The 16,072-nt window shown below is 44.4% G+C and overlaps 1 protein-coding gene across 1 annotated transcript in view; it reads right to left on the reverse strand.

Moving 5' to 3' along the window:
- Positions 1 to 746: 746 nt before the first annotated feature.
- Positions 747 to 16,072, reverse strand: part of LOC141128189 (vomeronasal type-2 receptor 26-like) — a 75,813-nt gene continuing 60,487 nt past the window's right edge. Inside the window, exons 6-7 of the mRNA XM_073615333.1 lie at positions 4,270 to 4,393; positions 747 to 2,154 (exon numbers count right to left, since the gene is read on the reverse strand). Coding sequence (XP_073471434.1) covers positions 1,247 to 2,154; positions 4,270 to 4,393 — 1,032 coding nt within the window. The 3' untranslated portion in view covers positions 747 to 1,246. The remainder of the gene's footprint in view (positions 2,155 to 4,269; positions 4,394 to 16,072) is intronic.

The raw sequence follows: 16,072 nt of genomic DNA on the forward strand, positions 1-16,072 counted from the left end.
GGATATCACATGTGTAAGACTTTTTGGGAGCCTAGCCACGTACAGGACCCCCAAAGCAGCAGAATGTATTTTGGGGTGTGGTTCCACATATACCTATGGCATGTGTGAGCAATATATCATTTAGTGACAACTTTGTGTAAACATTTATTTATTTATTTATTTTTTTGTCATTTTTCAATAACTTGTGACAAAAAAAAATATTCAATGGGCTCAACATGCCTTTCAGCAAATTACTTGGGGTGTCTACTTTCCAAAAATGGGTAATTTGGAGGGGTTTTGTACTGCCCTGCCATTTTAGCACCTCAAGAAATGAGATAGGCAGTCATAAAATAAAAGCTGCGTAAATGCCAGTAAATGTACCATTGGAGATGCTATAACTTTTGTGCAAACCAATTTAATATACAGTTATTGATTCTTTTTTTTTTATCCAAGACATGTGGTTGAATACATTTTGACCTACATGTATGACTAAAATTGAGTTTATTAGATTTTGCTTTATAACAAAAAGTAGAAAATATATATTTTTTTCTAAATTTTAAGTCTTTTTTTTAATTTATTTTGCAAAAAAAAAAAAATCCCAGAGGTGATCAAATACCACCAAAAGAAAGCTGTATTTGTGGGCAAAAAAGGATGTAAATTTTGTTTGAGTACAGCATTGCATGACTGCGCAATTACGAGTTAAATCAATACAGTGCCAAATTGTAAAAATGGCTCTGGTCATTAAGGGGGTAAATCCTTCCGGGGCTGAAGTGGTTAAAATGCTCACAGATAAGCTCAGGTTTCAATATGTAGTGCTATACAATGATGAGAGATGTCAGGGGTTCTTGAGAAGGTTGAGGCAAAGAACTTAGGACCCATCCTATCCAGCGGCACCAACAGTGGTAGAGCTGCATGTAAACAATATCTTATACAGTCTGGCTGGTTTATTTTTTTTTTTTATGTTTTCCCTTTTTATGTGTTCCTGTTTTACCATACATTAATACAAAGGCTCTGCTCTTGTTCATTGTCAGCCACTTACAGGTGTTTTGGCAGTTACTGCTTTTAATCGTATTACATTTTGCCTTATGGTATAAATATCCCAACCCCTACCACCCTAGACTGAAGAGAAAAGACAGCAGCTTGGAACAGTGCTCTACAGGGTAAATGCACCAAAAAGTTAATTGCAATATATATTTGTCTAAAATGTTAATAATAGTCCTATACAGTTTAATGACAAATTGGGCTTATTTTATTTTGAGTAATTAACTCATTTCGTTCTATTTCCAAGCAAACCTGTTTTTGTATTCAGGTCAGGTCTAAACAGAATTATGTAACATTTTGGAATAAATATACAGCCAAGAAGTCCAGCACTTGATGCCCATATGGCAAAAATCTCCACAGCCACCATATATTTCCCTTTAGTGCTCAGATAGGCTGGGACCATGGCAATCCAGACACTGCAGAACACCAGCATGCTGAAGGTGATGTACTTGGCCTCATTAAAACTGTCCGGTAATGTCCTGGCTAAAAAAGCTATTATGAAACTCACAGCTGCCAGAAATCCCATATATCCCAGGACAGAGTAGAAGCCGATAACTGAACCCTCATTACACTGAATGATGATCTTTCCCTGATCAGAGTAAAAGTCTTGGTCCTGAAAGGGAGGAGAAATAGATAACCAAGTCACACATATTATTACTTGGATCAGTGAACACACAGACATTATAGAATTGGGCAATCTGACTCCCATCCATTTCCTCCAGGAACTCCCAGGTTTGGTGGCCTTAAAAGCAATACACACCATTATACTTTTGGAAAGTAGAGAAGACACAGCAACTGAGAAGATGACACCAAAAGAGGTTACACGCAAAATGCAGGTTGCATCTACTGGACGGCCGAGGAACAAGAAGACACAGAGGAAGCTCAACATGATGGAGACCAGGAGAAGATAGCTCAGGTTCAGGTTATTAGCTTTAACAATAGGAGTGTCCTGGTAATGTACAAATATCCCCAATATTAAGCAAGCCTGAAGACAACAGAGGGTGGAGACAGCTGAAAATACTGCAGAAATTGGATCATCAGTATAAGAGAGAAATTCCATCAGTTTTGGAACACACCGATCCTTCTTCTCATTTGGCCATTCTTCTTCAGAACATTTCATGCAATTTTCACTGTCTGCAGGTATTGAAAAGGACACGTGATGGAAATATTTATTAAAGTATCTAGGAAACACTCTATTGCTTTGGAAATGTTATAGATAGGCAACTCCTATTCTAATATTGATCAATGGTTCCAAATTAATAACTACTACCGTAAAAAATGGATACAAAAAGATACACCCAGAACCTTGCCAAATAAATGTTCCGTCTATTCAGCTTGCTTGAGTTTTTCATTTTTTTATAACCATGCTTATGTAGGTATCAGATTAATATTACAATTGTAAACCACATGTAGGCGTAACAGTTTCTTATCAATGTCTTAGGAGTATAAGTATGTGGCAGAAGGGCTAGTATGTTTTCAGGCTGGTGGGATTTCAATCCCGTTTCCAGTGCCGGCTTTTTGGCACAAACCAAAGTTTAGTAGCATGGATTGAAATGTCTTCCAGGGCTTAGCTTTCTCTCTCCATTCCCCCCTTCATCTTGGGGAAGCCAACTGGACAGACCACTATAAAAGGGTCAGCACTGAAAAAAAAAACAGTGGTAATGCATATAACTTCTGGCAGCTCACAGTGTCATACTTAGGAAATGGAAATCCCAAGAATCCCCAAATGAACATGGTTCATCTAAACCACACATATTAATGTCTATTGGCGATTAATCCCTTTGCTTGTACCAGATTTGACCAAGTTATGGATGACCAGGCAGCACCCTCCTTTACAAATGTATTGCTATGTTTGTAGCTATTGTTATGTCTAGTTTACTTGCTTGTGGCTGGGTTCACACTAGTGCAAATTGGATGTGGTTTCAATTGGCATGACAGGAGAGTGTGCCCGAATCTCAATGGAGTCGGTTCATACATCTCTGTGGTGGCTGCGGAGCAGATTGCACAGGGGTCTTGTGCGTCTTTGGATCCGTTTCAGATCCAAATTAAGACAAAAATTCTGGGCTGATTCGTCCGTAAAATGGAGAATGGGTGTCACGTGTCTTACAGCAGACCCTGAAATGATGAGGGTGGCCTCTTGCACGTTTCCCATCCAAGCACCCCTGGTGGTGGGTACAAGGAGTGCGAGGGCAATGAAAGGGTGCAGGCGCCTGCAGGCAGGAGGCTGGAACTTGGAGATGCAAGAACCTCTGCTGAGGAGATGTGGAAACTGATCACCAAACTTGTTCAGCGGGAGACAGATCAGGATCAACTGCAGAATCAGGAACAGGCAGGAGTCGGCAACAGGCTGGCAGCGGGGTACCAAATCAGAAGGCAAAACCTTAGTCAGAAAGAGGCAGAGGTTGGCAACAGATGGGCAGCAGGGTACAGAATCAGAAGGCAGAGCCGTAATCATAAGTTCAAGCCAAGGTCAGTATTGCAGGTAGGGGCAGGTTGAGCAGGCAGGGGAGATCCAAGAGAATTGTCAGAAGATAGCCGGGTTTTCAGGAACAAGGTCAGTCAGGCAGAGTAACAACAGGAACAAGCTGAAGACAATCCAGCACTGATGCTAGGCAGACTCTCTGTTTATATAAGGTGCTGTGTGCCAGGATTTGCGCCAGTGTACGTGTGTGTGTGCACGCATGCGCATTAATACATTAGCACCTTAGCACATTGGCACATGCGTGTTAGCACATTAGCGCTTTGGCACTCACGGGTGCACATTAGCGTGCATGTGCATTCGCATAGAGGTGCCATTGTGCATGCCCACCTTGGATCTCATATGTCTCTGGCTATGGTTCCGTGCATGCACATTGGCATTAGCAGAACAAGGATTGGCAGCTGCTGCACAGAGACGAGTGCTTGCTGTGTGAGTTCTCTGACAACAGGGAAGCACCGAACCCCTGCTGTGAGCCACATCCGTATTAGGTGTGAACCCAGCCTGTAAGTTGTTACTTGACGTATATGACTACCAAAATATGACTCCCAAACTAATTTTATGCATGTTTCCTGTTGTGATACCTCTACGCTGCATACCACTTCCTGTTGTACCTTTTTCTGAATCAATAAAAGTCATTGAACTAAAAAGGCAGTTCAACCAGTAAAGTGGATTTTGGGTTTGGAGTTAACTAATTACTGGCAGAGCAAGTCCAAAGAAATTGTGCATCACTATTTACTATCACACAAATCAACAGGAAATATACACTCTACCAGAAATGTTGGATATCTCTCCTTCTGGACATGGGACACACTCATAGCAACATTTATGAATTGAAGTTCCAAACTTCTTTCTATTACCAGGCAAGCAAGGTCCTGAGCATCGAGATACCGGAACCTAAAGGAAAAATGGAAATCTGATTGGCTGCTAGGCTCAATAAATAAACCAATCTTTGCCACACTAAAAAATGACACAACACATCAAGGGTAAAAAAATGTAAGATGAACCGAAGTACATAGTGTGATGTATACAAAGATAAGCCCGATGTAAAATATAACGAACCAAGCTTAATATGTGAAAATAAATCCAACTGAAGAAAGTGTCAAAGTCCCAAGTCATCCACAATACTGAAGAAACCAAATACATGGTGTAGAATTCAATCCAGACTGTGACCCACCCAGGTGTGCCACCACCACAGAGTAAAAGGGACTCTAACCAGAGCACATGGACCCTTTAATTGCAAAGGAGTTTATTTACTAAAGCTAGAGAGGGCAAAATTAGTCACAATTCTGCAGAGAAAACAATTAGCTTCCAGGTTTTATTGCGAAAGCTTAATTAAACAAGCAAGTTAGAAGCTGATTGTTTTTTCTACAGACTTGTGACTAATTTTGCCCTCTCTAGCTTTAGTAAATAAACCCCAAAGAGTCAAACAAGCATGTCCTCTCTAATAGGAACCTTTCTCTCATTAGTAATCGTTACTGCAGTTTCCCAAACATCAATCATATAGGATACTCCATTGTACCTTATAGAAAAACGGAACTAGGGAGGGCCAACATAGAGTAAAACTGTATATGAATTTATTAAAAAATAGGACATTAGCAACTCGCAGAGTAAAAGTAGTTAACAAGCACTTGTAGTTACATAGTTATATAGTAGGTGTGGTTGAAAAACAACATAAGTCCATCAACTCCAACCTATAAGTGTGATTTTATTTCAGTATTACGTTGTATATCCCTGTATATTGTGGTTGTTCAGGAGCTTATCTGATAGTTTTTTTAAACTATCGATGCTCCCCGCTGAAACCACCATCTGTGGAAGGGAATTCCACATCCTTGCCGCTCCTTCCACATCCTTGCTGAGAGCGCTCCCCTTGTGGCTAAGTGCAGTGCACCCCTGGAATTTGTACAGGGAGTTCAGTGCCCAAAGAATCACGGTTTGCCAGTTGCTGTGGTTTGATGCGCTGAGCTCCACAAGCAAGATGCACTGTAGGGCAGGTGTACTTGCAGAGTAATAGGTGAACTTGGCAGATGGACAATCCGGAAACTGAACCAGGAGCCAGGCTGGGGGTCATGCACTGTAAATTAGTCAATGCGAGATTTAGGTAGCAGAACTGGAACAAGCCGGGGTCATACACGGTGAGACAGGTTGCAGCAGAGTCGGTGAGCCAAGCCAAGATCAAACACAGACAAGAGCAGGGTCAGTAGTACAAGCCAGAGGTCAAACCAGGAGATCAGGATAACAGGTTAAGCAAGCCGAGTCGGTAACAGAAGGTCAAAGATCAGGAAATACAGGAACACAGGGAGCTGACGATAATCCAGCAATGCACAGGTCTCGGTAGCAGGTTAATATATGCCAGGAGGCACCATTGTGAATCTGCGTATGCACGTTAGCATTGTTGCTCATCTGCGTATGCCCGTTCGTGCAGCCACGCATCTGTACACACGGGAGCGTGCCTTATTCGGCCATGATGGGTGTTGGTAAGATTGCCAGTTCTTTGGCCATTTCCCTGACACCTCTACGTAGTTTAAGGTTAAACCTCTTTTCTTCTAATTTTAATGAGTGACCACGTGTCTTATTAAACTCCCTTCTGCTGAAAAGTTTTATCCCTATTGTGGGGTCAAAAGTATGGTATCTGTAAATTGAAATCATATCCCCTCTCAAGCGTCTCTTCTCCAGAGAGAATAAGTGCTTGTTTGCTGTGTTAGCAGCAGCTTGGCATTGCATGCCATTGCTGAGCCTATCATCTACTAGGACCCCCAGGTCCTTTTCCATCCTTGATTTCCCCAGAGGTTCCCCCCCCCCCCAGTGTATAGATTGCATTCATACTTTTGCCATCCAAATGCATTATTTTACATTTTTCTACATTAAACCTAATTTTCCATGTAGTTGCCCACCCCATTAATTTGTTTAGCCGTTCTTGCAAGGTTTCCACATCCCGCAGAGAAGTTATTGCCCTGCTTAGCTTAGTATCGCCCGCAAATACAGAGATTGAGCTGTTTAGCCCATCCTCCAGGTCGTTTATGAACAAATTAAATAGGACTGGTCCCAGGACGGAACCCTGGGGGACCCCACTACCCACCTCTGACCATTCCGAGTACTCCCCATTTATCACTACCTTCTGCACTCACCCTTGTAGCCAGTTTTCAATCCATGTACCCCCCCTATGGTCCATGCCAACAGGCCTTACTTTGTACAGTAAACTTTATATAAAAGCCCGATGTAAAATATAACGAACCAAGCTTAATATGTGAAAATAAATCCAACTGAAGAAAGTGTCAAAGTCCCAAGTCATCCACAATACTGAAGAAACCAAATACATGGTGTAGAATTCAATCCAGACTGTGACCCACCCAGGTGTGCCACCACCACAGAGTAAAAGGGACTCTAACCAGAGCACATGGACCCTTTAATTGCAAAGGAGTTTATTTACTAAAGCTAGAGAGGGCAAAATTAGTCACAATTCTGCAGAGAAAACAATTAGCTTCCAGGTTTTATTGCGAAAGCTTAATTAAACAAGCAAGTTAGAAGCTGATTGTTTTTTCTACAGACTTGTGACTAATTTTGCCCTCTCTAGCTTTAGTAAATAAACCCCAAAGAGTCAAACAAGCATGTCCTCTCTAATAGGAACCTTTCTCTCATTAGTAATCGTTACTGCAGTTTCCCAAACATCTTCTCCAGAGAGAATAAGTGCTTGTTTGCTGTGTTAGCAGCAGCTTGGCATTGCATGCCATTGCTGAGCCTATCATCTACTAGGACCCCCAGGTCCTTTTCCATCCTTGATTTCCCCAGAGGTTCCCCCCCCCCCCAGTGTATAGATTGCATTCATACTTTTGCCATCCAAATGCATTATTTTACATTTTTCTACATTAAACCTAATTTTCCATGTAGTTGCCCACCCCATTAATTTGTTTAGCCGTTCTTGCAAGGTTTCCACATCCCGCAGAGAAGTTATTGCCCTGCTTAGCTTAGTATCGCCCGCAAATACAGAGATTGAGCTGTTTAGCCCATCCTCCAGGTCGTTTATGAACAAATTAAATAGGATTGGTCCCAGGACGGAACCCTGGGGGACCCCACTACCCACCTCTGACCATTCCGAGTACTCCCCATTTATCACTACCTTCTGCACTCACCCTTGTAGCCAGTTTTCAATCCATGTACCCCCCCTATGGTCCATGCCAACAGGCCTTACTTTGTACAGTAAACTTTATGGGGAACTGTGTCAAATGCTTTTGCAAAGTCCAGATACACCACGTCTATGGGCCTTCCTTTATCTAGATGGCAGCTCACCTCCTCAAAGAAGGTTAATAGATTGGTTTGTCAAGAATGATTCTTCATGAATCCATGCTGATTACTGCTAATGATACCGTTTTCATTTTGTAAGAAAACTATCAGGATGCGCCCAGCACGCACACATGCGCATGTGCGCATTCACGGGCATCAGCAGATTTGCTTGCGCAGTAACACACATCTGGCCACAATTGGCGCCTGACAGCCTATTTAAGGGTTGCTCTGATTTCTGACAGGTGCTGCTTGATCTTCAGCTGTGTCCTGAGATTCTGAAACCCTGTTTGTTTGAGATGACTTCCTGTTGCTGAAACCCTGGCCCTCCTTACCCTGTTTCTGGACTCTGATTACTCTGATTACTGGTTCCTGATCCTGGCTTCCTGTTTGACCTTGCTCCTGTTTATACGTTGGTACCTCGCTGCCCGCCCGTTACTGAACCCGGCTTACAGTACCTGATGACCTCGCTCCTGTCTCCTGTTTGGCTCCACGCTGTTTCCGAGTACCTGTGCTGGCCGTCCATCCTCTCAGCTTTGCTGGTTCCAGCTCTTCACCAGAAACCCTGCCCGCACTTCCCAGTCTGCAACACTTCCGGCAAGTTCTCCACGCAGCATTCAAAGGCACTCGCGTTCCTCCTGATCCTTGCCACCATCTGTTCCATCTCCAGTGGGGCTTGGATTGGAGATACAAGAGAGGCTGACCTCGTCATTTCAGACTCCTACCAGGTACGTGACAGTATCAAGCAGCCACAAATGGAGTCTGAAAGGGAGGCCTCTCCACCAGAGGACATTTACAGATCTATTTCTGTGCTATCCAATATTGTGCAGAAGTTACAAGAAAATCTGAGTCGCATGGAAGAGCGATTTCCCCACAATGAGAATGTTGCATTGGCCTGTGCTCCGCATTTGGTCTCTGATTCATATACCGAAACAGAGCCCGGCTTGTTCCATAAGGTTGCTTCTGCTCCTGAACCCAGGGTGCCTATGCCTGAGCGATTCTCTGGAAATCGCAAGAAGTTTCGCACATTACGGAATTCCTGCGAACTATATTTCTCCCTGTTACCCCGGACCTTCACGTCTGAAAACATCAAGGTGGGGTTTATCATTACGTTACTATTGGATGAGCCACTTTCCTGGGCTCATCATCTCCGGGAACAACATGACCCTGTCCTGACAACTACGGATTCTTTCTTCTCAGCCATGGCTCAGCTTTATGCAGACCCCTTCTACCAGCAGACTGCCGAATTCATGCTTTTTTAAATCAAAGTTAACTTTTATTGAGCATAATAGAAAATTTATAAACACGCGGGTAATCAGTGCAACATGCACTACATTTGCGGATTAATCCATTTGACATACATGAGTAGTGATACAGTTATAACTTTGTACAGCTGACATCTACAGTATGTTGGCTTTAGGAGTAAAACAGGAGGCATTTATATACACAGGGGCATAATAAGTAGCTGGATTTTTAAACATAAAAAGGGGAAAAAAAAGGAATTCAATATTGGAGTTATAAGAGCATCCCACAGTCCCCCCCCGTCCCCCCCACACACACACACACATATATATAAAAAGAGAAAAAAAGGGAAATTCTAAATAAAACTTTAATTTAAATTCCTGCGTCACAAGTGGAGGTATCTTCGAGCCATCTGTCCCAGATTTTGTAGTATTTGTCGGGGCAACCCCTGTGAATGTACAGCACCTTTTTGTAAGGAAGAGTTATGTTAACTGCTCTGATCCATTTCCGCAGTGTGGGAGGGGTACCTCTCAGCCATGTTCTAGCAATCATTAGCCTGGCAAGAAATAGTGTCTCCTGTAGGAAAGTGTTTAGGTATTTCTCACTCTCTGGGAGCGAAAGGAGACCCAACACACACTGACGGGGGCAGAGGGACAGCAGAGAGCCCATGCGATCATGCAGGAACTTCACCACCTGTGACCAAAACCCCTGTATGGAGAGACAAGCCCACAGTAAGTGAAAGAAAGAGGCCGTATGGTGACCACAGTCTGGGCAGTTGGGATCATGGTCGCGTTTGTATTTGGATATGCAAGCTGGGGTCAGGTATGATCTGTGAAGGACATATAGATGGGACAAGCGGTCAGAGAGTTTTGGGGAGACAGTTTTACAGTTGTTGAGGGCCTCTTCCCAGTCCTCATCCGTCAGGACGCCAAGGTCCGATTCCCACCACGACCTCAGTTGCTGCGTGATGGTGTCGGCCGCAGGCCGCATAAGGTATGTGTATATTTGGGAAATCAATTTCTTGGGGTCATCTCCCAGGACTATGTCCACCAATTGTGGGACCTAGCGGGCGGGGACAGGGCTCCCAAGCTGTGTATTGAGTGTGTGCCACAGCTGGAGGTAGCGAAAAAACATGTGATTAGGCAAATCAAAGCTTTCTTTAAGTGTTTGAAATGGTTTAACCGACCCATTGGCCACAATCTGTGACAGATAAATAACACCTTTGGCAATCCATAGGCTGTAGTCGGGGACAGTGGCAAGTTCAGGCAGAGCGGGGTTATCCCATAGGGGAGTGTGGGAGTGGGGAGAGGGTGCTTGGCCCAGTCGCATGGCTGTTTTCCATATTTTACAATGGTGTAACAGCATATGCCTCTCGCCGCTACCATGCGACAGTCCCTGGGGTACACAGAATAGGATCTGAAAGGGGTGGGTTACTTGGCTGTGAAATTGTGAGCAGACCATGTGAGAGTAGCGTGTTCTGTCAGTGTGATTGAAGTGGAAGAAGTGAGAGAGTTGGGACGCTATGTAGTACGTGTATAAGTCAGGAAGCGCTGTGCCTCCTAGCTCAGTCGGGCATTTTATAACCTTCATGGATAATTTATGGTGGGATGAGCCCCATATAAAGGAATTAAGAATGGATTCCATCGATTTAAAAATACGCAGAGGAAGGGATACTGGGGCCTACCAAAAGATATACAGCAGCTTGGGAAGGAGGACCATCTTCACCAGGCTAATACGACCCATGACCCCAAGAGGGAGTCTGGACCATACTTGTGTTTTGGTTTTAAGTATATTAAACAGTGGTTCAATGTTGAGAGTGATAAAATCAGAAAGATATCGGGAGATATGGATACCCAAATATTTAATAGTACTTGCCCTTACCAAGGGGAGGGTTGCTTGGTCTGCCGTAGGGGCGCCCATATCAAGTGGGAGAATTTGAGACTTAGTCCAGTTTATCTGGAGCCCTGAAAACGCCCCGAACTCTGTGATGATGCGAAGAGCAGTCTGGAGTGAGGGGCCTGAGTCGCAGAGGTAGAGGAGCATGTCATCGGCATATAGGCTTATTACCTCCGTCGTCTGACCACAGCGAAGGCCCCTGATGCCTGGGTGACATCGAAGAGCTATCGCAAGGGGTTCCACAGCGAGGGCATAGAGCATAGGTGAGATTGGGCAGCCCTGGCGCGTACCGCGAGAAAGTGAAAAAGAGGGGAAGATCCTACCATTTACTTGTATGCGCGCCGTGGGGGCCTGGTATAGGAGTTGGAGTCATTTTATAAATTTTGGTCCAAAGCCAAATCTTTTGAGGCATTCCCATAAATAGTTCCACTCTACTGAGTCGAACGCTTTAGCAGCATCTAGGCTGACCACTACTCTAGTGCCTATATCTGTGTGTTGAGCTTGAAGGTTAGTGTGAAGCCGCCTCAGATTGAAGGCTGTATTTTTACTTGGCATAAAGCCGGTCTAATCGGGGTGTATTAGGCTGGATATTACTTTGTTAAGACGCAAAGCCAAAATTTTTGCCAGTATCTTAACGTCTAGTTGAAGAAGGGAAATAGGTCTATATGACTCAGGGAGGAGTGGGTCTTTACCCGGTTTGGGTATAAGGACAATGAGGGCTTCGCTCATGGAAGTTGGGAGGGCGTTTGTGTCGAATATATGGGCATACAGTTTGCAAAGCTTAGGAATTAGGATCTCACTGAATCGTTTGTAAAATTCGAGGGGGAGGCCATCAGAACCGGGTGTTTTGGATGTGGGGAGTAAAGAAAAAGCTTCTGAAATGCATTCCGTGGTAATTGGCGCTTCTAGTTGGGCTATCTGTGGAGATGTCAGTGTAGGGAAATCTATATCCTGTAAAAAGTCTGAAAGTTCTGTCAGGGAGTGTTGGGAGGTAGAAGAGTAGAGGGCAGAGTAAAAGGACCTGAACTCCTCAGCCACCTGATCAGGGTCTGATATTTTTATCCCAGAGGGCGACTGGAGAGAAATCACTACAGGTGGCTTGTGATCTAGGTGGGCCATATATGCGAGGAGCTTGCCAGCTTCGAAGACACGCTGTTTGGTGAAGAAGATACCTTGTTTGGCCCTTTCAAAGTGTAAGTGATTCGTAAGCCTAGAATGCATTTGTACAAGAGAGGCATTGGCAGCAGCAGGGTTGTCTTGGAAGGCTTGTTCTAATGTGTTTAGATGGTCCTCTGCTTGGCGGAGCAACTGTTTGGAGGTAGCCTTATGGCGATTAATGCGTGTGGAAAGGATCATACGGACGTGTGCCTTGAAAGCTTCCCATATGGAGCCAACCCGTGCAATTCCTGCCGAATTCATGCTTGGCAAATTACAGCAAGGTCCAAGTCCTGCTGAGGAATATGTAACTGACTTCCGTGTATGGAGTGCAGATACCCAATGGAATCATTCCGCACTTCACCACCAGTTTCAACTAGGTCTGTCTGACACCTTAAAGGATGAGCTTGCCAGAGTGGGAGTTCCAGCATCCCTGGAAGACCTGATCGATCTAACCATTCAAATACGTGAAAGGCAATCCAAAAGGTCCAAAGGAACCCTTTCTGTGGCTTCAAGGTCTGATATTCCTGCATCCTCATCCGTTGCATCCCCCAGAAGGAGGGAACTGCATAAGACTCCTCATAGAGGTATTCGAAGACCACCCCTTTCTCCTGATGAATGCCTTCATCGATTACAGGACAATCTGTGTCTCTATTGCGGGGAGGCAGGTCACTTTATACAGACTTGCTCGGCAAAGACCCGCCTCACATGATGCATCTCTCAGGGAGGTACCCGTCTCATGTCTCTCTTTCCATTGTGCTCCAGTTTTCTGAAAAGACTGTTCCTGTACTTGCAATCATAGACTCCGGGGCCTGTAGTTGTTTTATGGTCTCTGCATTTGCTTCTCTCCACAAGCTGCCTGTATGTGCCAAGGAGCAGGAATTCCATGTTCATCTGGCTGACGGTTCCGGCATTAAATCAAGCCCAGTTACCCAAGAGACTTTACCTATTTCCTGCCGTACTTCTTCCGGCCACCATGAATTCCTCTGTTTGGATATCATAGCTTCTCCCATGTTCCCAGTCATCCTTGGCATTCCATGGTTGAAGGCACATAATCCTCACATTAACTGGCTTACCGGAGACATCTCCTTCTCCTCTGACTACTGCCAAATTCACTGCCTACCTGAAAAGACTTTCAATACCACACCCCTCCTGGGTATCCTCCCCGACCATGAAACCTCTAATCTGGTCCCTGCTGCCTACCACAAGTATCTGGATGTATTTAACAAGAAAGGAGTGGACACTCTTCCTCCCCATAGAACATATGATTGTCCTATTGAACTTTTACCAGGGGCCGGGATCCCATTTGGGCGAATTTTTCCTCTCTCTGAGCCTGAACTAGAAGCCCTGCGGATTTATATTGATTAAAGCCTTGAAAAACAGTTCACCAGCAGGGGCCGGTATTTTCTTTGTTGAAAAGAAAGACCATACCCTTAGGCCCTGTGTGGACTATCGTGACCTTAACAGGGTCACTGTTAAAAACCGGAACCCTCTGCCTCTGATCCCTTTTTTCAAAGGCTGCGTGGGGCATGAGTGTTCTCCAAATTGGATCTGAGAGGTGCTTATAATCTTGTCAGAATCAGGGAGGGAGATGAATGGAAGACGGCCTTCCGAACACGCTTCGATCATTTTGAATATCAAGTCATGCCATTCGGACTCTGCAACGTCCCTGCCACATTCCAACATCTGGTTAATGACGTTTTTCGGGACTTCCTTGATTTTTTCGTCATCGTGTATCTGGATGACATCCTTATATTATCTGAAACTCTAGAATCCCTTAGGACTCATGTAAAGAAAGTACTGGGTCGGCTGAGGGAACACCGCCTTTACGCAAAGGCTGAGAAATGTGACTTTGAAAAACCAACCATACATTTCCTGGGACTTGTCATCTCTGCTGACGGTATCTGTATGAACCCACATAAAGTCACTTCCCTCCTGGAATGGCCTGCCCCTGTTGACAGGAAAGCTGTTCAGAGATTTGTGGGATTCGCCAACTTTTACAGAAAATTTATCAAGAAATTTTCTGGCATCATCACTCCCATCACTCAGTTAACAAAGCAACATGTTCCTTTCCGATGGACCCCTGAAGCTCAAACAGCTTTTGAACAGTTAAAAACTTTATTCACGTCAGCTCCTATCTTGAAACAGCCTGATCCATCCTTAGCCTACGTTTTGGAGGTGGATGCCTCTGAGAGTGCACTGGGCACTATTTTGTCTCAACGCCGAGGTCCCAAATCTTTGCTCCATCCTGTGGCCTTTTTCTCTAAGAAATTAAATCCTTCTGAAAGGAACTATGATGTTGGAGACCGAGAATTGCTGGCTATCAAGGCTGCGCTTGAAGAATGGTGCTACCTCCTGGAAGGAGCAGCTCACCCCATCCTCATCTTCACGGACCATAAAAATCTTGAATACTTGAGGACGGCTAGACGACTAAGACCCTGGCAGGCAAGGTGGGCACTTTTCTTTTGTCGTTTTATGTACCATATAACTTATCATCCTGGCTCAAAGAATGGTAAACCAGATGCCTTGTCCCGCATGTTCAGTGACCCAGTGGTATCTTCAGAACCTGATACTATTCTACCAGCCAAAAATGTTTTGCTTCTTCAGGTGGATTTGACGTCTCAGATAAAAGCATATGTGATAAACCAACCACCTTCCAAAGATCTGGCTCTTCAATTGAGGGATGGTCTGTACTTTCATAAGGAGCAAATCTTTATCCCTGAGCAATTCAGAGTTGCTGTCCTGAGGCGATGTCATGACCACCCATTAGCGGGCCACTTTGGAATTCGCAAAACGGCCGATCTGATCTCTCGTACATTCTGGTGGCCAGACTTGATGCAAGACTGCAAAAGATATGTTAACTCTTGTGTGACATTCCTTCGGAATAAGACAGACAGAGCCAAAACTTGGGGCCTACTTGAGCCACTCCCTGTACTTGAGAAACCATAGAGCAGGGTCTCCATGGATTTCATAGTGGAACTCCCCCCATCCGAAGACTTCACCACCGTGTTTGTTATGGTGGATCGCCTGACCAAGATGGCCCATTTGTACCCTTACAAGGAACTCCTTCGGCCACAGAGACCGCCTCAGCTTTCATCAAGGAGATTGTAAGATTACATGGTGTCCCTGATAGCATCATCTCTGATCGTGGGGTGCAGTTTACGTCTAGATTTTGGAGGGCATTATGCCAAGCACTAAACATTGAACTCCGCCTCTCCACAGCCTACGATTCACAAACTAATGGACAAACTGAAAGAACTAATCAAACCCTCGAGCAGTACTTACTGTGTTTTTCCTCTTTTGCACAAGATGACTGGCTATCACTTCTCCCACTGGCAGAATTTTCATACAATAATTCCATCCACTCTGCAACCAAGCAATCACCCTTTTTTGCCAATTATGGGTACCACCCCTCTTTCTTACCTGAGCTGGCCATTGAATCATCTGTACCTGCTGTACAAAACAGATTAAACTTCCTCAGTACTAATAACCAATTACTGCAAGATACAATCTCCAAGACTCAAGCAAGCAATAAAAAGTTCTTCGACAAGAAGAAGAGAGGTAATCTGAATCTTAAACCTGGAGACAAGGTCTGGCTTTCCACAACAAACTTGAAACTGAGCTGTCCTTCAAGAAAACTTGTCCCAACATTTTTGGGACCCTTCCCAGTCAAGAGGAAAATTAATGCAGTAGCATTTGAGTTGGTGTTACCCAAGAATCTAAAGATCCACCCTGTATTCCATGTCTCTTTGTTGAAACCAGCTGTACCAAATCCATTTCCAGATCGGGTTTCTGAAATTCCTCATCGAAGGGAATGAGGAATTTGAGGTGGAAGCTGTGTTGGACTGTAGAAGAAGGCATAACCAAACACAGTTCCTCATTAAATGGAAAGGTTATGGGTCAGAAGAAAATTCCTGGGAACCAGCTTCAGATGCGCATGCTCCCAAACTAGTGCAAGCCTTTTTTCAACACCACCCAGAGAAAAGACACTTGAAGGGCATCCGG

Source organism: Aquarana catesbeiana, linkage group LG01 (assembly GCF_042186555.1).
Source record: "Aquarana catesbeiana isolate 2022-GZ linkage group LG01, ASM4218655v1, whole genome shotgun sequence".
Classification (NCBI taxonomy): Eukaryota; Metazoa; Chordata; class Amphibia; order Anura; family Ranidae; genus Aquarana; species Aquarana catesbeiana.